This window comes from Pantherophis guttatus, chromosome 18, assembly GCF_059756535.1.
Source record: "Pantherophis guttatus breed Tessera chromosome 18, ASM5975653v1, whole genome shotgun sequence".
NCBI classification, from domain to species: domain Eukaryota; kingdom Metazoa; phylum Chordata; class Lepidosauria; order Squamata; family Colubridae; genus Pantherophis; species Pantherophis guttatus.
In genome coordinates, this window is record NC_142080.1 from 10932450 (window position 1) to 10957500 (window position 25051).

General features: G+C 46.2%; 2 protein-coding genes and 1 long non-coding RNA gene across 4 annotated transcripts in view; 2 read left to right on the top strand and 1 right to left on the bottom strand.

Moving 5' to 3' along the window:
- Positions 1-167: 167 nt before the first annotated feature.
- On the top strand, positions 168-14642 carry LOC117657682 (solute carrier family 22 member 6-B-like). The gene is made up of 10 exons (XM_087881270.1): positions 168-581; positions 2516-2619; positions 3523-3677; positions 5240-5408; positions 7786-7909; positions 9182-9294; positions 9493-9707; positions 11272-11380; positions 13111-13314; positions 14558-14642. Exons 1-10 carry the CDS (start codon positions 168-170, stop codon positions 14640-14642), a joined length of 1692 nt encoding a protein of 563 aa, XP_087737396.1.
- LOC148111559 (uncharacterized) overlaps positions 14431-25051 on the bottom strand; it is an 11062-nt gene continuing 441 nt past the window's right edge. The window contains exon 2 of the long non-coding RNA XR_015730457.1: positions 14431-18049. This is a non-coding gene — a long non-coding RNA (uncharacterized LOC148111559). The remainder of the gene's footprint in view (positions 18050-25051) is intronic.
- ATG2A (autophagy related 2A) overlaps positions 24989-25051 on the top strand; it is an 87765-nt gene continuing 87702 nt past the window's right edge. For both annotated transcript variants that reach the window (XM_060691930.2, XM_060691933.2), the window contains exon 1: positions 24989-25051. This exon is cut by the window's right edge and continues 322 nt beyond it. The gene's annotated coding sequence lies outside the window, so the exon portion shown is untranslated.

The window sequence follows — 25051 nt, forward strand, 5'->3', positions numbered from 1 at the left end:
CATGGCTGTTGTCCTACCTGCTTCTCATGCCAGGGGGTGCCCGGTCAGCCGCAGCTTCCTGATGGCCATTCATTAATCCAACCTGCCCTCTCCGTTTCCTCTCCTTGCTTATAAAAAGGGGATCCTTTCCTTGGCAGTAAGGAAAAAGACAGAAAAACCGGACAGAGATGGCTCCAGCGAAGGGACAACAACGCCGCCTCTCCCTGTGCCCAGGGCCTCCCGTGGCCACCATCCCCTTCGGGGACCTGCTGGAGGAGGTTGGCAGCATGGGTACCTTCCAGATTTTCTCAGTCTTCTTCCTCTCGTTGCCCGTCCTGTTCCTGGCCAGCCACAACCTGGTGCAGAACTTCAGCGCGGCCACCCCAGAGCACGGGTGCAGGCGGGCGCAGCTGGGCAACCTCTCCCAGCAAGAGAATCTGGTGCCGCTCGGGCAAGACCTGAAGCCGGACAGTTGCCAGCGCTTCGCGGGATGGTTGGCGCCTGATGCCAACGATACGACGGGCAAGGAGGTGGGACTGGAATCCTGCCTTGACGGGTGGCAGTATGACCACAGCACCTTCGCTTCCACCATCGTGACGGAGGTATGTTCGGAGGTCACCTCCGGCTCCTTTTATTTACTTATTTTTTTGTTTGTTTATTTACTTATTTAATCAGCCAGTCAGTCAATCTATATGGCCGTGATGGTGAACCTATGGTGGCACGCGTAGCCATATCAGTGGGCACGTGAGCTCAGCTCTGGCGCGCATGTGTGCCAGCCAGCTGATTTTCGGGCCTTCTGGGCCCAACAGAAATAGGGAAACAGGCTGTTTCCTGCCTCTGGAGGGCCTCCGGAGGGGTGGGGAAGGCCGTTTTCGCCCTCCCCAGGCTCCTAGAAAGCCTCTGGAGCCTGGGGAGGGTGAAAAAAGGGCCTACCGGGCCCACTGTGCCATCATGTGCTAAAAGGGGGCGGGGGCGCACGCGCAGTGGCAAGGGCACACACATGGGTGACCTTGCCGCACTCCCCTCACTTTTGGCACACGATGCCAAAAAGGTTAGCCATCACTGATCTAGCCATTGAAGCTCAACATCATTTATATGAAAAAAAATCTGATACTGGACTGGTATAGTTAGTCTTACGGCCACAATAGAGCCCATAATTTCTGCTGCTAAGTGAAACATTTGTGAACTGAGCTTTGCCCCCATTTTACAACCTGTCTGGCTACCGTTGCTAAGTGAATCACCACAATTATTAAGTTAGTCACATGTTGTTAAGTGAAACTGGCTTCCCCATTGACTTCGCTTGTCGGAGGGTCACAAAAGTTGGATCACGTGACCCCCCGGGACACTGTAACCCGTCATAAATATGAGCATCTGAATTTTGATTATGTGACCGTGGGGATGTTGGAACAGTCGTAAGTGGGAAAAACTGTCATAACTCACTTGTTTCAGTACCGTTGTAACTTGGGTCATTAAACTAACTGTTGTAAGTCGAGGATACCTATATATGCCCTCAGCTTATGATGTAGGTCGTGATGTGATCTATAGCTACAGCAGGGCCCCCCAACCCAGTAGGAACCGGGTTGCACAGGTGGAGGTGAGCAGCAGGTGAGCAAGCACAACTGAAACCATCCCCCCCTCTGTTGTGGTCCGCCAGCAGCCTGCGGAGCTGGCAGCGGAGTCGGATAGCGATGAGGATGAGGAAAAACATGGGCCAGTCCCGGAGGCTGGGGAAGGCCCGGATGAGGGCTCTGCGTCAGAGGCAGAGATGGGGCCGGGGCCATCGGGGAGTGAGGTGCGGACTCCGGAGCCTCCAGAGGCTGACAGCAGAGAGGCAGAGGAACAGGAGGAGCCTGTTCCTAGTGCACGTATGAGAAGAGCTGCCAGAAGGCAGGAGCAGCTCAAGCAAAGAGGACGACTCAGGAGTAAGGCCAAGAGATGATTGGCCCCTCCCATAAGGCTTAAAGGACCAGCAACGGCTCTTGGGCTTTTTGCCGGAAAACAACCGTTGAGAGAATTGCTTCTTGTTTCACTGTATTCATTTCTTGTTGGCGTCTTCTGCTTCTGAGCTTTTGCCAAGAAAAGCCTTTGGCACTTTGCCTAATTATCCCAAGGTCGGTGATAAACTATGGAATGGTGTTTTGAAGAATTTGCTTTCATTTAGTTTGGACGACGCTGAGAATGAGTTAATTCTCAGCTGTTCTAATAAAGTCTGTTTGTTTTCGAACTGTTTGTATTTAATACTAACTACTTGGGCCTGGGTGACAACACCCGCCAGCCTCGATCCGTGGAAAAACGGTCTTCCACGTAACCAGTCCTCAGTGCCAAAAAGACTGGGGACCACTGATCTACAGTTTGACGTGGGAGCTCTCCCAGGCTCTCTGTCACATGTACAGATAAACACACATACAGACACGCTGCGAACGCCCAAGTGGAGGAATTATGAACTTTTCTGAAGTTATCCAATTCTTCGTGCAATGCCCTAAAGGCCTTGGTCCCCAACCTTTCTGCAGCTCTCTCTTCTTCTGTGTCCTTGCAGTGGGACCTGGTCTGCAACTTGCAGCCCCTGAAGAGCCTGGCCCAATCCCTCTTCATGGCAGGGGTCCTGGTGGGGGCCTTCGTCTTGGGAGACCTCTCGGACAGGTAAGAAGCTTCAGGCGGCCGAAGGAAAATTCCGCAAGCCAAGAAAACGGGGGGGGGGTGTCGGTGGGTGGGTGGGGGGCTGCCCGATCCAGAGGGGGACATACAAATCGCAGAATTCTGCAAGGCAAGAATTCTACAAATAAAAGAGTGCATTTTAGGCGGTCTGAACCTTGCAGCTGAGCGTATTTCTCTCTCTTATTATTTATTTATATCCCGCCTTTATTATTTTTACGAATAAGGCAGCGAAAATGTCCGACGTATATCTATCTAACACACCTTCATCCTCCTATTTTCCCCACAACAACCCTGCGAGATGGGCTGGGTTGAGAGGGAAAGATGGGCCCATAGAATCATAGAGATGGAAGGGACCTTGGAGATCTTCTAGTAGCCCAATGCCACCTACCCAAGGCAAGAGTCCTTTTACCCTCCCAAAGTCACCCAGCCAGTTGTTCCTCTCTAGGACTAGAGCTCTCTGTCTCCAGGTGATTGGCCCAAAGCCATCCAGTCGGCTTTCATAGCTAAGGTGGGACTAGAACTCCCAGTGTCCTGGTGATTGGCTCAAAGTCATCCAATCAGCTTTCATAGCTAAGGTGGGACTAGAACTCCCAGTCTCCTGGTGATTGGCCCAAAGTCATCCCACTGGCCTTGTATCTAAAGCGGAACTAGAACTCTCCGTCTCCCACTTTCTAGCCGGGTGCCTTAACCTCTAGACCAAAATTGTCTCTCAAAGAGATAAACACAGAGGAGTTTGTGCTACGTAAAGGCAAGGATGATTTCTTAAGTCTCGCATTGCGCCCCCCTTCCGAATCCTACGCAAAATCCGTCCCCTGCCCTCTCCCTCCCCAAGAAACCTGGGATCGAACCGACATGTGCTAAGCCTACTTGTAAACCCTCTTGGCACAGATACGGACGCCGGCTGATCCTGATTTGGTCCCTGATGATGGTGGCCACCATGGGCACCGGGGCCGCCTTCTCCAACAGCTTCCTCACCTATTGCATCTTCCGCTTCCTGAGCGGCATCGGCATCTCCGGATTCCTGCTGAATTACATCTGTTTAAGTGAGTGGTGGGTAGACAGGTTGGGAAGGGGGGCACGTGGGAAGATACGGGGTGAAGGTTTGGTTAGAGCTGTGGTTCCCAAGCTCGGCAAGCTTTGCGCTGGGTGGACTTCAACTCCCAATAATTCTCCAGCCAGCCGGCTTTAAAATTGGGCGAAGTGTGGGCAATGCTGGCTGGGGAATTCTGGGAATTGAAGTCCACCAAGTAGCAAAGCTGGAGAAATATTGGGTTCCATTGATGGCTTGGCTACTGGCGTCAACAAGGAGCTGGACTGGTTAGCCTCAAGGGGACCCTCCTCCGATTTTTGGAAAGCAGTCTTAGGTTGGTGCTCTCGGAGCTTGGTTGTTTTCTGGCAGATGTTTCATCACCCAACTAGGTAACCTCATCAGTGCTACCACTGGTGATGATGATGATGATGATGAAAGGAAACCACTCCCACTCCCTTCTGGCACTGATGATGTTGCCTGGTTGGGTCATGGAATGTCTGCCAGAAAACAAACAAGCCCAGAGAGCACCAAGTCCCACAGTCCTCCTCCTCCTCCTCCTCCTCCTCCTCCTCCTCCTCCTCCTCCTCCTCCTCCTCCTCCTCCTCCTCCTCCTCCTCTTCTTCTTCTTCTTCTTCTTCTTCTTCTTCCTCCTCCTCCTCCTTCTCCTCTTCTTCTTCCTCCTCCTCCTCCTCCTCCTCCTCCTCCTCCTCCTCCTCCTCCTCCTCTTCTTCTTCTTCTTCTTCTTCTTCCTCCTCCTCCTCCTCCTCCTCCTCCTCCTCCTCCTCCTCCTCCTCCTCTTCTTCTTCTTCTTCTTCTTCTTCTTCTTCTTCTTCTTCCTCCTCCTTCTCCTCTTCTTCTTCCTCCTCCTCCTCCTCCTCCTCTTCTTCTTCTTCTTCTTCCTCCATCTCCTCCTCCTCTTCTTCCTCCTCCTCCTCTTCTATTTCTTCTTCTTCTTCTTCTTCTTCTTCTTCTTCTTCTTCTTCTTCTTCTTCTTCTTCTTCTTCTTCTTCTTCCTCCTCCTCCTCCTCCTCCTCCTGCTCCTCTTCCTCCTCCTCTTCTTCTTCCTCCTCCTCTTCTATTTCTTTCTTTCTTCTTCTTCTTCTTCTTGTTCTTGTTCTTCTTGTTCTTCTTCTTCTTCTTCCTCCTCCTCCTCCTCCTCCTCCTTTTCCTCCTCCTCCTCCTCCTCCTCCTCCTCCTCCTCCTCCTCTCTACAAGCCCCCTCCCTTGTAGCACTGACAATGTTCCCTAGTTGGGTCAGGAAACGTCTGCAAGAAAACCACCAAGGTCAGAGAGTACCAAGCACCCCACAGTCCTCCTCCTCCTCCTCTTCCTCCTCCTCTCCCACCCTCCTCCATAAACCCCCCTCCCTTCAGTGTTAGAAGACAACCAAGCAGACATCTTCAGTGTTAGATGTTAGCTAGTTGGGTGACGAAATGTCCGCGAGAAAACCACGAAGCTCAGAGATTCTCAGTTCAACCCTGAGCTGCAACTATTCTCTTCTATCATGGATCCATCCATCCTACCCTTGCTGGGGGGGGTCTGACATTTCAGCTTGTCTTCCTCTTCCTCTCCCAGGTCTGGAGTGGGTGCCCACCAAATCCCGGGCAGTGGTGGTCTCCATCCAGAGCTACTGCAGCACAGCTGGGCAGGTGCTGCTCGCAGGGTTGGCGTACGCCATTCGCGACTGGCGCTGGCTGCAGCTGTCCATCTCCGCCCCGTTCTTCGCCTTCTTCGCCTATTCCTGGTGAGTTTTCCCCAATTTTCCCTTCAGGCCAGAACGTAACTTTAATTGCGAGGAAGGCTGCAGGCCTCTGGCTGAGTCCAGATGTTCGTACAACATCCCCAGGAAATTATATAGGTAGTCCTTGATTTATGACCACGATTGAGACTGGACCTTCTGTTGTTTTTTTTTTTTTAAGTGAGGTGGTCATTAAGTGAGTTCCACTCCCCCCCCCGCTTTTAAGACCCTTTTTTTGCCATGGTTGCGAAGTGAATCGCAGCAAGTGTAAAGCGAATCCTGCAGTCGTTAAAGTGAACCATGCGGTTGTTAAGTGAGCCAACCATCCATGTGGACTTTGCTTATTGAGCTGGAAAGGATGCTGCAACCCTTGTACATACAAGCCGTTGCCAAGCACCCAACATACCACATAGTGGAATAACAGGGTTAAAGAGCCTTGGTAGTACAGTGGTCTAAGGCACCCTGTTATTAAGCTGGTCATTAAGACCAGCTGCCTGCAATTACTGCAGGTTCGAATCTCACCAAGGCTCAAGGTTGACTCAGCCTTCCATCCTTTCTAAGGTAGGTGAAATGAGGACCCAGTTTGTGGGGGCAATAAGCTGACTTTGTATAAATATACAAAAGGATGAAGGCTATTGCTGAGCACATTGTAAGCCGCCCTGAGTCTCTGGAGAAGGGCGGCATATAAATCAAAAATTAAAAAAAAAAAATTAAAAAGGGACCTTGGAGGTCATCTAGTCCAACCCCCTGCTCGGGCAGGAGACCCTATATCCATGATGGTGAACCTATGGCACGTGTGCCACAAGTGGGCACATGAGCATTGCCCTAGCTCAGCTCCAGCGTGCATGTGTGTGCTGGCCAGCTGATTTTTGGGCCTTTTGGGCCATTTTCCGCCTCCAGAGGGCCTCCGGGGGGGTGAAGGGGGGAAGGCTGTTTTTGTCCTCCCCAGGCTCCTAGAAAGCCTCTGGAGCCTGGGGAGGGCAAAAAGCAGACCTACCGAGCCCACCGGGCCATTGCGTGCCAAAAGCAGGGGGAGTGTGTGTGGGGGATCACGCATGCATGCACGGGGGTGGGGGGAGTCGCATTGAATTATGGGTGTGGGCATGCACGCATGCGACCCTCCCGCCGTCTCCCCCACTTTTGGCACGTGACGGCAAAAAGGGTTAGCCATCATTGCCCTATACCATCTAGCTGGACTGGCTTGATCCCATCCTCTCAGGTTTTTTTTTTATTCAAATTTCGGTTTTAATTGGGTTGTTTTAAATTCGGGCCAAAATTATTTAATTGTTTATTAAAATGTTTTTAAATTTTATATGCTATGTTTTATCCTGGCTGTACACCGCCCTGAGTCCCGCAGGAGAAGGGCGGTATAGAAATATAATTAAATAAATAAATAAATAAATAAATAAATAAATAAATAAATAAATAAATAAATAAATAAATAAATAGATAGTCAAATGGCGGTCCAGTCCTTTCTTGAAAAACTCCAGGGATGGAGCAACTCACAACTTCGCAACACCCACAACACGCAATTGTGGCAATGCTGTGACGGATGTAAGTGCGAGGACTGGCCCCAAGTGACTTTTTCAATGCTGTCGTAACTCTGAACGGCTGCTGAACGAATGGACGTAAGTTGAAGATAACCTGTAAGTGGGTTAAGCGATGTGACATCAATGTGATGGGAGAGAAAAGATAGAGAGCCTTTAAACTGTACAGATCATCCTTGACTTACGACAATTGAGCCCAATGTTTCTGTTGCTAAGCAAGACGTCTATAAAATGCATTTTGCCTCATTTTACGACCTCTCTTGCCACACAGTCGTCAAGTGAATCCCTGCAATTCTTAAGTCAGTAACCCGGTCGCTAAGTGAATCTGGCTCCCCCCCACCATTGACTTGGCTCGTCAGAAGGCCGCCAAAGGGGATGACGAGACCCCGGGACCTGCGACCGTCATAAATATGAGTCCGTGGACAAGCGTCTGAATTTTGATCACCTGACCATGGGGCAGTGTTTCTCAACCTTGGAAGCTTGAAGATGGGTGGACTTCAACTCCCAGAATCCCCCAGCCAGCAGCGCTGGCTGGGGGATTCTGGGAGTTGAAGTCCACCCATCTTCAAGCTTCCAAGGTTGAGAAACACTGCCATGGAAGATGCTGCAGTGGTCATAATAAACATTAAAAAATGGTCCTCAATCACATTTTTGGTCCTGTTGTAACTTCGAACGGTCACTAAATGAACTGTCATTAAGTCGAGGACTACCTGTGTACCCTTTTCAAAACAACGAAGCAGCTCTCCCTGGCCACCACGGAGAGCAGGATAGGAGCAGGATCAAACCCGGAACCCCAGAAGCAACTTCAAGCCCCCCTTTTTTGACCTTCTCCTCAGGTGGCTTCCAGAGTCGGCCCGTTGGCTCCTCATGAACAATGAACGTGAGGCCGCGCTGCGCAACTTGAAGCATGTGGCCAGGATCAACGGGAAAGCCGCCGCGGGGGAGGCCGTGGTACTGGAGGTGAGGAGCAACGGGGGTTTCTCTGAGGTTCAGGACACGGCCCGTAACTGGCTCTCTAGGGGTTGGTCTGGCACTTCTGGATTGGGAATAATCCTACCCTAGTGTTCCTCAGCCTCGGCCACTGTAGGATGAGTGGACTTCAGATCCCAGAATTCCCCAGCCAGCATGCTGAGAAGCATTGATCTATCCATCCATCCATCCATCCATCCATTGATCCATCCATCCCTGTTCCTCATCTTCATCACTTTAAGATGAGTGGACTTCAAATCCCAGAATTCCTCAACCAACATGTTGAGAAGCACTTTAGTAACTCCATCCATCCATCCATCCATCCATCCATCCATCCATTCTTGTTTCTCAAACTTGACAATTTAAAGATCTGTGGACTTCAACTCCCAGAATTCCCCGGCCAGCATGCTGAGAAGCATTGATCTATCCATCCATCCATCCATCCATTGATCCATCCATCCCTGTTCCTCACCTTCAGCCACTTTAAGATGAGTGGACTTCAAATCCCAGAATTCCTCAACCAACATGTTGAGAAGCACTTTAGTAACTCCATCCATCCATCCATCCATCCATCCATCCATCCATCCATCCATCCTTGTTTCTCAAACTTGACAATTTTAAGATCTGTGGACTTCAACTCCCAGAATTCTCCAGCCAGCATATTGAGAAGCATTGATCTATCCATCCATCCATCCATCCATCCATCCATCCATCCATCCATTCATCCATCCTTATTTCTCAACTCCCAGAATTCAACTCCTACACTGGCTAGGGAACTCTGGGAGTTGAAGCCATACATCTTGAAGTTGACAAGTTTGAGAATGTCTGATCTAGTGCAGACTATCTATGATGTAATATCTTCTGAAATCCAAGCTGACTCCTGAACACCAGAGAACTTCACTTCTGGGCAGTTTCCTTGGACAACAAGATGGAAGCAGGCCTACTCTTGTCTATTTCTAGAATAGTTTTCAACCTCCCGATCTAACATACATTCCTAGGATCCTATGATGGTCTCCTAATCGAGTGGTAACCAAGTCCAATCTAGCTTGGCACTGGGGACCAGTCCAGATCAACTATACTTTAGACCAGGGGTCTCCAAAGTTGGCTATTTTAACACTTGTGAACTTCAACTCCTCATGCTGGCTGGGGAATTCTGGGAGTTGAAGTCCACTCGTCTTAAAGTGCCTGAAGTTGAGAAACACGGCTCTACGCACAAAAACAGTTGTGTTTATTCTTATATAATCTCTTCTTCTCTCCACATAGATGCTGGAGATCCAAACAGGGAGTAATTCTCCAGGACGGGGCAACCACTCTTGCTTGGACCTCTTCCGCACCCCTGGACTGAGACGCATCAGCTGTTGCCTCATGCTCATCAGGTATGGTGAAGACATCACCAAAGGAAGGATGGACAAAGCAGTTCCATCTTCTCCAAACAGAGGTCCTTCTCAGATTGAGAAGATGGCAACTTCCATCTTCTCCAGCCAATGAGGAGACCCTCAACCCAACACCAGCATTTCTTATCAGTTGTGGGATTCCACCTAGATAACTTCTAATCCAATATTTGTCCTTCTCAGTTTCTCCATGAACATGGCCTATTTTGGGCTCTCCATGGACCTCTCCATGTTTGGCATGAACGTCTTCCTGGTGCAGCTCTTCTTTGGAGCAACAGACCTGGTGGCCAAGATGGTCTGTGCTCTGCTGCTCAGCTACGTCGGCCGACGCATCATCCAGTCCGTTTCCCTCATCCTTGCAGGACTGTTCCTTTTGGTCAGTCTTCCTGTCCCTTCCGGTAAGAAGAAACAACGAGAAGGAGTGTCCACCTTCAGGGATCTACTAGCAGTTCTAATTTACTCCCCTGTAGCTATGTTTGTGGGAAAAGACAAGATCAAGAGCAGAGTTTCTGACTCTTCAGTTCTGGACTTCAACTCCCAGAACTCCCCAGCCAGCCACACTGGATGGATGGATGGAGTTAGATCAGTGCTTCTCAACATGCTGGCTGGGGAATTCTGGGAGTTGAAGTCCACACATCTTAAATTTATCAAGTTTGAGAAACGGATGGATGGATGGATGGATGGATGGATGGATGGATGGAGGGATAGATGGATGGATATATGAAGGGATGGATGGATGAAGGGATGGATGGATGGATGGATGGATGGATAGAAGGAAGGGATGGATGGGTTGATGGATGAAGGGATGGATGGATAGATGGATGGATGAAGGGATGGATGGATGGATGGATGCAGGGAGGGATGGATGGATAGATGGATGGATGCAGGGAGGGAGGGATAGCGTTAGATCAGTGCTTCTCAATATGCTGGCTGGGGAATTCTGGGAGTTGAAGTCCACACATCTTAAATTTATCAAGTTTGAGAAATGGATGGATGGATGGATGGATGGATGGATGAAGGGATAGATGGATGGATATATGAAGGGATGGATGGATGGATGGATGAAGGGATGGATGGATGGATGGATGGATGAAGGGATGGATGGATGGATGGATGCAGGGAGGGAGGGATAGAGTTAGATCAGTGCTTCTCAATATGCTATATGAAAGGATGGATGGATGGATGGATGGATAGAAGGAAGGGATGGATGGGTTGATGGATGAAGGGATGGATGGATAGATGGATGGATGAAGGGATGGATGGATGGATGGATGCAGGGAGGGAGGGATAGAGTTAGATCAGTGCTTCTCAATATGCTATATGAAAGGATGGATGGATGGATGGATGGATGGATGGATGGATAGAAGGAAGGGATGGATGGGTTGATGGATGAAGGGATGGATGGATAGATAGATGGATGAAGGGATGGATGGATGGATGGATGCAGGGAGGGAGGGATAGAGTTAGATCAGTGCTTCTCAATATGCTGGCTGGGGAATTCTGGGAGTTGAAGTCCACACATCTTAAAATTATCAAGTTTGAGAAACAAGAATGGATGGATAGATGGATGAAGGGATGGATAGACGGATGGATGGATGGATCAATGCTTCTTAATATGCTGGCTGAGGAATTCTGGGAGTTGAAGTCCACACATCTTAAAATTGTCAAGTTTGAGAAACAAGAATGGATGGATAGATGAAGGGATGGATGGATGGATGAAGGGATGGATGGATAGATGGATGGATGAAGGGATGGGTGGATGGATGGGTGGATGGATAGAGGGAGGGAGGGAGGGAGGGAGGAATCGAGTTAATTCAATGCTTCTCAACATGCTGGCTGTGGAATTCTGGGAGTGGAAGTCCACCCATCCTAAAGTAGCCAAGGTTGAGAAACACTGTCTCGGGCCCACGTTGGAAGAAAACTAACCAGGTTATGCTTTCAACCTACCTCCCTTTCTCCTAGATATGTTGACGCTGCGTCTTGTCTTTGTGGTTCTGGGTAAAGGCTGCTTAGCGGCATCTTCCATGTGCCTCTACCTGTACGGAGGGGAACTCTTCCCGACGGTGATCAGGTAAGCCGATAGGTGTGGAAACCATGTTGGGGGAGGGGTCCCTCTTGGAAATCCAGGTCAGGTTCCCCCTTTCAGAGACATCCTGGCTCCCTTTCTAGATCCAGCAGCCCAGGATTCTCCTACCACATTTATGACCATCCCCAGGCTGGGGATGATAGGAGTTGTGGTTAACGCCCCTGGAGGACACCTGCTTGGCGTGTCCCGAAAGGATCAATCTAGAATTGAAGAAACTAGGCCTTGAATCTCAGCACGCAGCACACTAGACCAGGGGTCTCCAACCTTGGCAACTTTAAGACTTGTGGACTTCAACTCCCAGAGTTCCTCAAAGCTGGCTGAGGAACTCTGGGAGTTGAAGTCCACAAGTCTTAAAGTTGCCAAGGTTGGAGACCCCTGCACTAGACCACTGTTTCTTACCTCAACTACTTTAAAAGGTGCACTTACCTCCTTTGAGATTAGCGAAAATGTACCCTAAAACGAGCCCCATATGTTGGAAATGTAAAAAAAAAAAGAGGGAACATACTACCACATGTGGTGGTCCTGTCCTGAGGCTCGAAAATATTGGCTAAAAATTAAAGATTGGCTTCAGGAAATTACTAACGAACAATTAGACTTAGAACCGGAACTCTTCCTATTGGGGATCTTAAAAAAAAAATGTGAAGGGCACAAAATAACTAGTACTACACATATTAACCGCTGCCAGCATTGCCTATGCTCAGTGTTGGAACAGCCATGCACACCCGCAGAGAAACTGGTCATACAAAAGGTCGTGAATTGCGCAGAAATGGACAAATTAACGCTGAGTTTAAAAGATAAAGAGGCATCGATATTTTACAATGTGAGGGAACAGTGGTATAACTGGATAGAACGGAGATAGATTGAAGAGAGATAGTTATTGAGTATAAGTAATAGATAAAAAAAGAATGTAAATACGCACAATTTTTGTAAATAATGCCCGAACTATTGTCACAAGAAAAACACCACAAATAGCTGTTGTTGAGTGAAATACTTTTTTATGTTTTTAATGTAATAAAAGTTTAATAAAGCGTATTGGAAAAAATAAAAAGAGATGCGGACTTCAACTCCCAGAATTCCAGGAGGCTGGCTGCGGAATTCTGGGAGTTGAAGTCCACACCTCTTAAAAGTTTTCTGAGGTTGAGAACTACTGCATTTTTAGACCCTTTTTTGTGGTTTATTTATTTATTTTATTTATTGGTTCGATTTAGATGCCGCCCTTCTCCGGAGACTCAGGGCGGCTTACAATGCGTTAAGCATTGGCCTTCATACTTTTGTATAGACCTGCTTAGTAGGGCTTTCGCCCCCCCCCCAAAGCGGTGTTCTTTTTTTATACAAAGTCAGCTTATTGCCCCCACAATCCGGGTCCTCATTTTACCTACCTCGGAAGGATGGAAGGCTGAGTCAACCTTGAGCCTGGTGAGATTTGAACTCGCAGTAATTGCAGGCAGCTGGTGCTACTTAACAGCACTTTAGTCTGCTGCGCCACCAAGGCTCTTTCCAAGGTTCTGGGTGTAGTAGAGGAAACAGAGCCTGCCTGGCTACGTGCGATCTGTAGTCCCGTGTGAAGCTACAACAGGTTTTTTTTTCCACCCACCTGGTGGGGAAGCATGGATTAGGTGAGTCAGCCTCGCCTACCTCACAGGGTCGTCGTTGTGCAGGTGAAGAGGACAAGGTGGGACCAGCTTATAAAGATCTCTGTGGGTTTTCCTTGCCAGGCAAACAGGCAGCAGCTTCACCACAGTGATGGCTCGGCTGGGGGGCATCATAGCCCCCCTCGTGCTGATGGCCGGGGACTACCAGCCTTTCCTGCCCCTGGTGATATTTGGGGTGACGCCCGTCGTGTCTGGCGTTTCTGCGGTCTTCCTGCCCGAAATGTTTAACGTCCCTCTGCTGGACACAGTGGCAGAAGTTGAAGAGAGGTGGGTCACCTTCTCCATCGCCTCCTCCTCCTCCTCTTTCCCCCGTGTCCTTCTTCCATTCTATTCTGTATTCTGTTCTATTTCTATTTCTGTATTCCTATTTCTCCTCTCGTTTTCATTCTGTTGTTTTCCTTCTCTTTTCTCTTCTCTTCTCTTCTCTTCTCTTCTCTTCTCTTTCCCTTCCTTTCCCCTCCCCTCCCCTTCCCTTCTATATTTATTCTATTCTATATATTCTTCTATTCTATTCTATTCTATTCTATTCTATTCTATTCTATTCTAATTCTATTCTATTCTATTCTATTCCGTTCTCTTCTCTTCTCTTCTCTTCTCCTCCCTTCTCTTTTCCCTTCCCTTCCCCTCCCCTCCCCTTCCCTTCTATATTTATTCTATTCTATATATTCTTCTATTCTATTCCCTTCCCTTCCCTTCTCTTCTCTTCTCTTTCCTTCTCTCTCTCTCTCTTTTTTTTAATTTGATTTATATGCTGCCCTTCTCAGGGCGGCTTACAATGCGTTAAGCAATAGCCTTCATCCTTTTTGTATATTTTATACAAAGTCAGCTTATTGCCCCCACAAACTGGGTCCTCAATTTACCTACCTTAGAAAGGATGGAAGGCCGAGTCAACCTTGAGCCTTGACGAGATTCGAACCTGCAGTAATTGCAAGCAGCTGGTCTTAATAACCAGCTTAATAACAGGGTGCCTTAGACCACTGTACTACCAAGGCTCTCTCTTTTCCCTTCCCCTCCCCTCCCCTCCCCTTCCCTTCTATATTTATTCTATTCTATTCTATTCTATTCTATTCTATTCTATTCTATTCTATTCTATTCTATTCTATTCTATTCTATTCTAATCCATTCCATTCCATTCCATTCCATTCCATTCCATTCTATATTGATTCTATTCTATATATTCTTCTGTTCTGTTCTGTTCTGTTCTGTTCTGTTCTGTTCTATTCCATTCTATTCTATATATTATCCTATCCTATCCTATCCTTACCCTGCCCTACCCTTCTCTCTCCATCTAGTTCGATGCCTTTCATCATTTTGCAATTTCCCGTTGCCCGTGGGTTCCTATCTCTGCAGAAATCGATTTTCTGTCTCTCCTTTTTTTCCCCCCCAAATAGCCTTCTCTCTGCTTGGGTGCGGCCTCTTTTTTTCCAATAACGCATCTCGCCTGCCCCTTTATTCCTCCTGCTAATAAAATCTGCGGCTTCTAATGGCCTTTTAACATCTGTCTCCCCAGAGCTCGATGGAAATCCAAAGCCATCCTGCCGGAGACGCCGGCAAAGAGCGCCGCGCCTCCCGTCGTCCAGTCGACCCGCCTTTGAGCTTCAACCGGGGGGAATCAGGATCTGGGATCTGGCATCTCCCACGGGCGTTAGTTGCAGGATCAACGAAGCGGAGGCCAACCCTTTGCCGCTGGGCCCTTCCAGTTAGCCGGGTTGCCGAGATCGCTCCCCAGCTCCATTTTTTGGAAGTTAAAACAAGAGAGAGAAGTTTGGCGTTTGCAACGGAGAAGAACAAAAGAAGAACTTTTCTTCTGGCATCTCGAAGCAAACGGACTTTCCTAGTTGTGATTTTTCTTCTCTCCATTGAAGGAAGCCAATTTTGCTTCCGTTTCTGGGTGGCCGTGGCAGTGTCTGAGCAATGAAACTTGTGGCCTTCGGGTTCTTCAAAGCGATGATTTTCACGCTGCCGGATGTGTTCTGACGCAGACATGGCGGGGTGTGGGATTAAGTGTGGGTCCCAAGGCGCACAGCAACCTCCTCATCTCTACTTTTGCCCTGGTTAGCTCTCCCATCTCGGTTGCTCCAAGGTGGGTTTTAGCCACCAGCGCTGTCCTCTGACCATCCCTGGATAAGAGGGAAGGCTGGAATGATGTAGACCTCAAGGAACAGCAGAGAGGATGGAACAGGAAAAAAACCAGCATTGTGCAAAGACAAAAACGATACGAAGGTTTTCTCACGAGCTGCGAGAGAGACGATGTGGGGGTGAAGATACAGAGGGTCTCTACCCCATCTTGCAGGGCAGGGACCCCCCCCAAATGCACAGGGAGCCCCTCCTTGCCCGGCTCGTTTTCGGTGTATTTATTGGTGCCTTTTCTAAGTCGAATGTCAATCAATAAACAGAAGCTTGTGTTTTTTTTTTTTCTACTAAATGAGTATCTGGACTTTTGGAGAAAGTGGTACCTTATTTCGAAAGGGGGATTACTGAGTTCTGGGCTATTTTAAAAATTTTTTTATAACACTTTTATTATTTTTATAAATAATTCAAGGTCGCGAAGATGCCTAATACTCTTTCCTCCTCTTATTTTGCCCGCCACAAAATAAGGGCTGAGAGAGAGAGAGAGGAACTGGGACTAGAACTCACCGTCTCCTGGTGATTGGCTTCAAGTCATCCAATTGGCTTTCATGCCTAAGGCGGGAGTAGAATTCAGAACCTCCTGGTGATTGGCCCAAAGTCATCCAATTGGCTTTCATGCCTAGGCAAGAGTAGAACTCAAAATCACCTTGTGATTGGCCCAAAGTCATCCAATTGGCTTTCATGCCTAAGGTGGGAGTAGAACTCAAAATCTCCTGGTGATTGGCCCAAAGTCATCCAATTGGCTTTCATGCCTAAAGTGGGAGTAGAACTCAGAACCTCCTGGTGATTGGTCCAAAGTCATCCAATTGGCTTTCATGCCTAAGGTGGGAATAGAACTCAGAACCTCCTTGTGATTGGCCCAAAGTCATCCAATTGGCTTTCATGCCTAAAGCGGGAGTAGAACTCAAAATCTCCTGGTGATTGGTCCAAAGTCATCCAATTGGCTTTCATGCCTAAGGCGCGAGTAGAACTCAGAACCTCCTGGTGATTGGCCCAAAGTCATCCAATTGGCTTTCATGCCTAAGGCGGGAGTAGAACTCAGAATCTCCTTGTGATTGGCCCAAAGTCATCCAATTGGCTTTCATGCCTAAGGTGGGAGTAGAACTCAAAATCTCCTGGTGATTGGCCCAAAGTCATCCAATTGGCTTTCATGCCTAAAGTGGGAGTAGAACTCAGAACCTCCTTGTGATTGGCCCAAAGTCATCCAATTGGCTTTCATGCCTAAGGCGGGAGTAGAACTCAGAACCTCCTGGTGATTGGTCCAAAGTCATCCAATTGGCTTTCATGCCTAAGGTGGGAATAGAACTCAGAACCTCCTTGTGATTGGCCCAAAGTCATCCAATTGGCTTTCATGCCTAAGGCGGGAGTAGAACTCAGAACCTCCTGGTGATTGACCCAAAGTCATCCAATTGGCTTTCATGCCTAAGGCGGGAGTAGAACTCAGAACCTCCTTGTGATTGGCCCAAAGTCATCCAACTAACTTTCATGTCTAAGTTGCGACTAGAACTCACTGTCTCCTGGTTTTAACTTGGTGCTTTCATCACTAGACCAAATGTTTTCACCCTGACTGAATCAAAAGGAGATTCAAGCTGATTTCGAACGACGTGGAGAAATTCTCCACTCTGTGAAAGGGCAGAAAACTTGGATGAGGAGTCAATTTGCTTGAGGAAGAAGAAATCCTCCCGTTACTTGTCCGGAGCAGATGACTGACACGGAGGACCAGCAAGCTTTTCCAGCATTTGTAAATAAAGTTAACTGTATTTGTAAAAACAAATATAGGAATCCTCAGTTTATGACCATTCGTTTAATGAATGGAAGATCCTAATTAGAATACAACAGAATAGAATTCAGAATAGATTAAAATTCAGATTAAAATAGAATAGAATTCAGAAGAAAATAGAATAGAATTCAAAATAGAATAGAATAGAATTCAGATTATAATAGAATAGAATTCAAAATGGAATGGAATAGAATTCAGACTAAAATAGAATTCAGAAGAAAATGGAATAGAATAGAATTCAGAATAGATTAGAATTCAGATTAAAATAGAATAGAATTCAGAAGAAAATAGAATAGAATTCAGACGAAAAAGAATACAATTCAGATTAAAATAGAATAGAATTTAGATTAAAATAGAATAGAATAGAATTCAGATTAAAATAGAATAGAATTCGAAATAGAATAGAATTCAGAATAGAATAGAATTCAGATTAGAATAGAATAGAATAGAATTCAGATTAAAATAGAATAGAATAGAATTCAGATTAAAATAGAATAGAATTCAGAATAGAATAGAATTCAGAGTAGAATAGAATATGTTTCCAACCAGCAAAGTCAATGAGGAAAACCAGACTTGCTCAATGACCACATCATTCACTCAACAGCTGTAACAATCGGCTTTAACGACTGCAGGAAAAAAGGCGTAAAATCAGGCTCGACTCATTTAATGACCGCCTCGCTTAGTGACAGAAGCGGCCATCCCGACTGCGGTCGTACATTGAGGACTATTTGCGACGTCTAGCTCCATTCGTTTTTATCTTCCATTCTCTCATGCAGCAATTCCAACCCGAATTGCAAGGCTCAATTTGCATTCCCGAAAAATCGAGGTGGGATACCCTCCCGCCCCCCCCCCCCATGCATAAGACACTGATTTCAAAGGACTACAATTCCAATGTATGTTTATACCTTCCAGGCAAGTTTTCCTTAGACCAGTTCCCTTTGCAGCTTTTCTCCCAGTGCGGTTTCCTATGGTCAGCCATGAATTGGTGGGGCAGACAACCTATGCTACAAGTCTCCATCCGTTGTACGATTCTCAGCAGTCCCCACAAAAGGAATTAAATGGTAGTGTGGGAAGTCAGCGCCTGCCCCTCTCCTAGAAGAATGAAATATTTTGAGAAATATTAAAAAGGCAGCATATTATATTTCCCTGGATGAGAAATGGAGAAACAAGTTTTTTTTAGAGGTAGGAAGCAGACTCACTCTTAATACCCCCCCACCTTCCTTAATAGCCCACAGCAGATGTCAGCACTTAAGAGATAAAGAGATAGATAGCTCTATTCATAAGCAAATTCCCTGTAGCAAGGGTTACCCCTCAGCCACAATAGGAATTGCCCAACAAGCTCCTTCATTGCATCAGCCCAAACTTCAACCAAACGTAGCTCAGACAAACATGACCCCTACATGGCCCCATGGGAGTCTGACAACAGCCAATAGAATACATGTTCTTGCACAGGAACAGGAAGCTCAAGTGCAACGCCCAAGAGAAGGTATAAAAACCTCCCGCTCTCAATGCCATGTGCTCAGCTGCCCAGGATCATCCATGTGGTTCTGCTTCATCATTAAACCATCTTTCCGATCAGCCTCCATGTTTCCAGTGCCTTTCTCCCGGTTTGGAACTGGACCAGATGGATATTTCTTCCAGCAGTAGGAAATCAGGAGGGGTAGAAAAGGAGATAGCTGCCACTCAATCACCCTGCCACTTTTTTAGCAAGAACAGTGGAAATGTGGCTTTTGCACAGAGCCTCGGGGGTTTGAATGTCAAGACATGAACTTGGCAAGCTGTATTTTAAATTGAACGTTTCATAAAGAGCATAAAACAAACACAAGCTAGGAGAAATTTCCTGACACAGAAACTATTAATCAGCAGAAGGGCTTGGCTTCAGAAGTTGGGGGTGCTCCATCACTGGTGATTTTTAAGAATAGAATAGAATAGAATAGAATAGAATAGAATAGAATAGAATAGAATAGAATAGAATAGAATGAGAGAGAATGGAATGGAATAGAAATATAATATAATATATAGAATAGAATAGAATAGAATAGAATAGAATAGAATAGAATAGAATGAGAGAGAATGGAATGGAATAGAAATATAATATAATATATAGAATAGAATAGAATAGAATAGAATAGAATAGAATAGAATAGAATGAGAGAGAATGGAATGGAATAAAAATATAATATAATATATAGAATAGAATAGAATAGAATAGAATAGAATGGAATGGAATATAGAGAATAGAATAAAATATAGAATTTATAATATAGATAGAATATAGAATAGAATATAGAATAATAGAATAGAATATAGAGAATAAAATAGAACATATCGTGTTTCCCCGAAAATAAGACCCTGTCTTATATTTTTTTGAACCCTGAAATAAGAGCTTGGCCTTATTGCCATGCGCTCAAAAGCCCGATTGGGGATGTCTTATTTTGGGGGAAACAGGGTAAAATACAGTAAAATATAAAATAGAATAGAATAGAATAGAATAGAATAGAATAGAATAGAATAGAATAATAAAGAGAAGAGTAGAAAGAAGGGAAGGGAAGGGAAGGGAAGGGAAGGGAAGAGAAGAGAAGAGAAGAGAAGAGAAGAGAAGAGAAGAGAAGAGAAGAGAAGAGAAGAGAAGAGGAGAGGAGAGGAGAGGAGAGGAGAGAAGAGAAGAGTGGAAAGAATGGAATGGAATGGAATGGAATAGAATAGAATAGAATAGAATAGAATAGAATAGAACAGAACAGAACAGAATAGAATAGAATAGAATAGAATAGAATAATAAAGAGAAGAGTAGAAAGAAGGGAAGGGAAGGGAAGGGAAGGGAAGAGAAGAGAAGAGAAGAGAAGAGTGGAAAGAATGGAATGGAATGGAATGGAATGGAATAGAATAGAATAGAATAGAATAGAATAGAATAGAATAGAATAGAATAGAATAGAATAGAATAATAAAGAGAAGAGTGGAAAGAAAGGAATGGGAGGAGAGGGGAGGGGAGGGGAGAGGAGAAGAGTGGAAAGAATGGAATGGAATGGAATGGAATAGAATAGAATAATAAAGAGAAAAGTAGAAAGAAGGGAAGGGAAGGGAAGGGAAGAGAAGTGGGGAATGGAATGGAATGGAATAGAATAGAATAATAAAGAGAAAAGTAGAAAGAAGGGAAGGGAAGGGAAGGGAATAAAACAGAACAGAATTCTTTATTGGCCAAGTGTGATTGCACACACAAGGATGAAATGGAATTGTTATATTGTCATAGAACTGTTATAGAATAGAGGCTGGATAACCATTGGTCTGAGATAGTATAGGGTCCCTTGCCTTGGGTTAAGAGGTTGGACTAGAAGACCTCCAGGGTCCCTTCCAACCCTAGGAATCTATCTCCTATGACCTTCAAAGCAATAAAGGTAAAAGCAGGAACGAGAGAAAGGACAAAGAAAGAAAGAAAGAAAAAAAAAACAATACAAAGGGCAGAAAGAAAGAAGAAAAAGAAATACAAAAAAAGAACATTCTGATTTCCTTGGCAGTCAATACAACCAAGCTATTTCTTACAGTAACACAGTCTTCAACTTACAGCTATTCGTTTAGCGACCATTTGAAGTTACAACTGCATTGAAAAAAGTGACTTATATGACCGGTCCTCACAATAACCCTCTTCTCCCTCACCCCCGACCCCCCCCCCCAAGTCAGAGGATAAAATTTGGGTGCTTCACAACCAGCCATGCATGGAACCCTCCCAGCTGACTTCCAAGAAGCCAAGTCAATGGATTCACTTAATGACCACCTGATTCCTGTAACTCACTTAACAACTGCCTTGCTTAGTAACTGAAATTCTGGTTCCAATTGTCGAGGACTACCTGCATAGCTATTTTCCTAGAAATATGCTGGTGGCCAGGAGATGCCAACTGAATTCTGGAGTAGGCTACAATTAAGAAGCCTTCTTCAAAATGTTGTCCTCCAGATCTTTTGGACTACAACTCCCATCCATCCATGCATGCATGGGGAAAGACGGAATAGGAGCGAAGAATCTACAGTAGTAGTTATTTCTCAACCTTGGCCACTTTAAGATGAGCGGACTTTTAGCTCCCATCTGGCATGGAATGGACCAACTCCCAGAATCCCTCAGCCAGCATATCTGGCTGGGGAATTCTGGGAGTTGAAGTCCGCCCATCTTAAAGTAGCCGAAGTTGAGAAAATGGTGAGCTACACACAGTACGGGATGAAGTCAGCTGCTGTGTTATATTGCCCCCTGTGGCCGGTTATTGTATTGCAGGGTCAGATTCCTGCAGAGTCTTTCTAAGTTTCATGAAATCGCCTTAGGAAGCAAGTTCCCATCATCCTTGGCCATTAATGGTATACAGATACAGATTAACAGAGTTGGAAGGGACCTGGTAGGTCATCTAGTCCAACCCCCCCCATCCAAACCCTACACGATTTCTGACCGACGGCAGTCCAGTCCAGTGGTGAAATCCAATTTTTTTTACTACCGGTTCTGTGGGCGTGGCTTGGTGGGTGTGGCAGGGGAAGGATATTGCAAAATCTCCATTCCCACCCCACTCTGGGGCCAGCCAGAGATGGTATTTGCCGGTTCTCCAAACTACTCAAAATTTCCGCTACTGGTTCTCCAGAACCTGTCAGAACCTGCTGGATTTCACCCCTGTTTTCAACCCCCAGTAGGCCAACCATGGATAAATCCAAGAAAAGAAAAGTTTCAGAAGAAAAGAGAACGTTTAATTCAACTACATATGCTAATTTTGTGGCTGCTCAAGAAATAGTCAGGCACGGGAAGGGATTTTGTGGCTCCCGGTGTTTTCTTTTCTATGGGAAACGGGTCCAAATGGCTCTTTCAGGGTTTAAGGTTGCAGACCCCTGTCCTATACAGCTGTGAGCTCACAAGCTGCTTGAAACAAGACTGTTCCCTTGCTGAAGGCTGAATCACAGGGAAATCAGAGGCCTCTGTAATTCATGCTACTTAGTCATAGCTCCCCTCACCCACCTGTCTGTCAGACCTGGAAGCCATCTTTTTTTACCTTTGAGCCTTCAGGCCAAAGGTGGTCCCTATTTTTCAACTTGCATTTTTTTTTACCTGCTTTCGAACTGCTAGGTTGGCAGAAGCTGGGACAAGTAATGGGAGCTCACCCCGTTACGCGGTGCTAGAGATTCGAACCTCCGAACTGCCGACCTTTCGATCGACAAGCTCAGCGTCTTAGCCACTGAGCCACCACGTCCCTTTACTGCATCACTTTACACATCACTTTAAATGTAAAGGTAAAGGTTCCCCTCGCACATATGTGCTAGCTGTTTCCGACTCTAGGGGGCGGTGCTCATCTCCGTTTCAAAGCCGAAGAGCCAGCGCTGTCCGAAGACGTCTCCGTGGTCATGTGGCCGGCATGACTCAATGCCAAAGGCGCACGGAACGCTGTTCCCTTCCCACCAAAGGTGGTCCCTATTTTTCTACTGGCATTTTTTAACCTGCTTTCGAACTGCTAGGTTGGCAGAAGCTGGGACAAGTCATGGGGAGTTACTACCAGGAAGGGGTGGGGTGGGGGAGGTTTGCCCGTGTGTGTGCCCACACCCATCATTCTATGTGCCCCGCCACGCACATGCGAGCGCGACCCCCCCCACTCCTGGCACGCGATGGCCCGGTAGGCCCATTTTTCTTTCTCACCTGACTCCAGATCCTTTCTATGCATCTGGGGAGGGCGAAAACAGCCTTCCCCACCCCCTCGGAGGCCGGAAGTTGAGAAACGGGCCGTTTTGGGCCTCCGAGGGGGTGGGGAAGACTGTTTTCGCCCTCCCCAGATGCATAGAGAGGATCTGGAGCCAGGGAGAAAGAAAAACGGGCCTCCCCCCCCCAGGCCCTCGTCTGGTGGGCCCAAAAGGGCCGAAAATCAGCTGACAGAGCTGAGCTGGCGTGCCAGGCAACATGACTCCGCGTGCCACCTGTGGCACGCGTGCCATAGGTTCGCCATCACGGTACTAGGGAATCGAACCGCCGAACTGCCGACCTTTTGATCGACAAGCTCAGCATCTTAGCCACTGAGCCATCACATCCCTACATATCACTTTACTGATGTGCAAACTCTCCATTCACTTCCATCCACAGTAGATGAATTAGATTATCTTTCTTTGCACAGTATATGGAGGGCTTCATTCCAAAAATAGGCAGGGCATTTGTGGAAGGGATTCAAGATTGCAAAATATAGAATGGGATGGAAGAAACAATGGCAAAGCATAAGGCAGCCACGGAGAATCCTAGAAACCTAGAATCCTAGGCATCTTCAAGGTTAGCCAGTCCAATCCATTGCCCAAACCAGGAGCATATACAGTAACTACTGGTGCAAAGTCAATGAAATGGATACCGATAGACTCCCCAAGTTACGTCTACTGGAGCAAATAAAATTACAATCACAAATCTCCTGGATCACCAAACTAACCAATTTTGTAAGAAGCTGTGGCCTTCCTGTCTCTTGCGTAACAGGAGATACAACTCAAAAAAAAAAAAAAGAGCTGCCCAAAGAATTAAGGATATAGAAGCACAAAATGACATAGCTATCCTTAGTAAGGTCAGTTGAAATGGCTGAGCAAATACAAACGTATTTTTCAAGCAGACAGCTATATGCAGTTGCAACTGCCAAAACAACTTACGTGAGCGAGATTCGAACAGCTTGACACAATGGTCAGATATGGGAGATTCTATACCCTACAATTAGCATCTCTGCATCTGCGGAGCGGCAGAGGTAGAGGACCTGGCTCACATCCTATTTGACTGTTGCTTGTATAAGGGGGTGAGAGCAGAGGTGGGTTTCAGCAGGTTCTGACCAGTTCTGGAGAACCGGTAGCGGAAATTTTGAGTGGTTCGGAGAACCGGTAGTAAAAATTCTGACTGGCCCTGCCCCCATCTATTCTCTGCCTCCCGAGTCCCAGCTGATCGGGAGGGAATGGGGATTTTGCAGTAACCTTCCCCTGGATTGGGGCGGGAATGGAGATTTTACAGTATCCTTCCCCTGCCACGCCTACCAAGCCACGCCCACCAAGCCACACCCACAGAACTGGCAGTAAAAATTTTTGAAACTCACCACTGGTTGAGAGACAGGTATCTTGGTCCATATACCAAATGAAGGACCCGTTGGGACCCCTATATCAAAACAACTTACTTTTATGTGCGGTCAGAACCTGAAAATAACATTTAACACAGCACAGGACTTAAAACAAAATGGTTCGGTTGAGATCTGCATACGTGGAACTGATTGGGGTAGATTGCAAACCGAAATATAACTTTATGTCATTTTACACTGTTTTATATATCTGTGTATCAAATTATATTGTATCTAATCCTATAATTATTGTATTTTACCCTACTTTTATTTGAAATATATTAATTATATAATATCTATCTATCTATAATTTATATTTCACTGATAAAGAAATAAAGGGATATATATATATATATATATATATATATATATATATATATATATATATATATATATTATATTATATTATATTATATTGTTTTATTTAGTTTCGTAGTATGATTTTGATTGCTTATTTAGTATCCTATGACTATCACTAAGTGTTGTATCTTATGATTTTTGATGAATGTATTTTTTTATGCACCAAAGACAAATTCCTTGTGTGTCCAACCACACTTGGCCAATAAAGAATTCTACTATATTCATCCTGCCTTTTGGCAGGCCGGGTCTGGAAGCTTTTTATGTTTCAATTTTAGAAGGATTATTAGGATATTTAAGAAGGGACGCTCGAACCTCTGAAGGACGAAAGGCCAAATTTCCAAATTGCACCCCTGTTTCTCCCAGCTTTATAGAGAGAGACAGCAAAACTCAAGTACTTTCTAAGCGAGCCCGGAAGCACGTTCCCCTACAGGAGTTGGGTGACTCTCATATAATTTCTCTCTAGAGGAGAATGAAGGGAGCTTCACTTCCACGCTCCGCCCCCTTCCCCCCTCCCCGGTGGCGTGTTTTCATCTCAGGTTTTCCCCGCCCCCTTTTTTCAACGTCACCCTCGAGGGCCCGCCGAGCGACCAATCAAAGGAGAGGAAAGGGAGAGGCGCGGCCAATGAGCGAGCCCGTCGGCCAGCGAGTCGGG

Coding starts and splice junctions, on each gene's coding strand:
- LOC117657682 (XM_087881270.1), top strand. CDS start 168: ATGGCTCCAGCGAAGGGACAACAACGCCGCCTCTCCCTGTGCCCAGGG. Junction 5,409..7,785: donor GCCTTCTTCGCCTATTCCTG/GTGAGTTTTCCC, acceptor CCTTCTCCTCAG/GTGGCTTCCAGAGTCGGCCC. Junction 13,315..14,557: donor GTGGCAGAAGTTGAAGAGAG/GTGGGTCACCTT, acceptor CTGTCTCCCCAG/AGCTCGATGGAAATCCAAAG.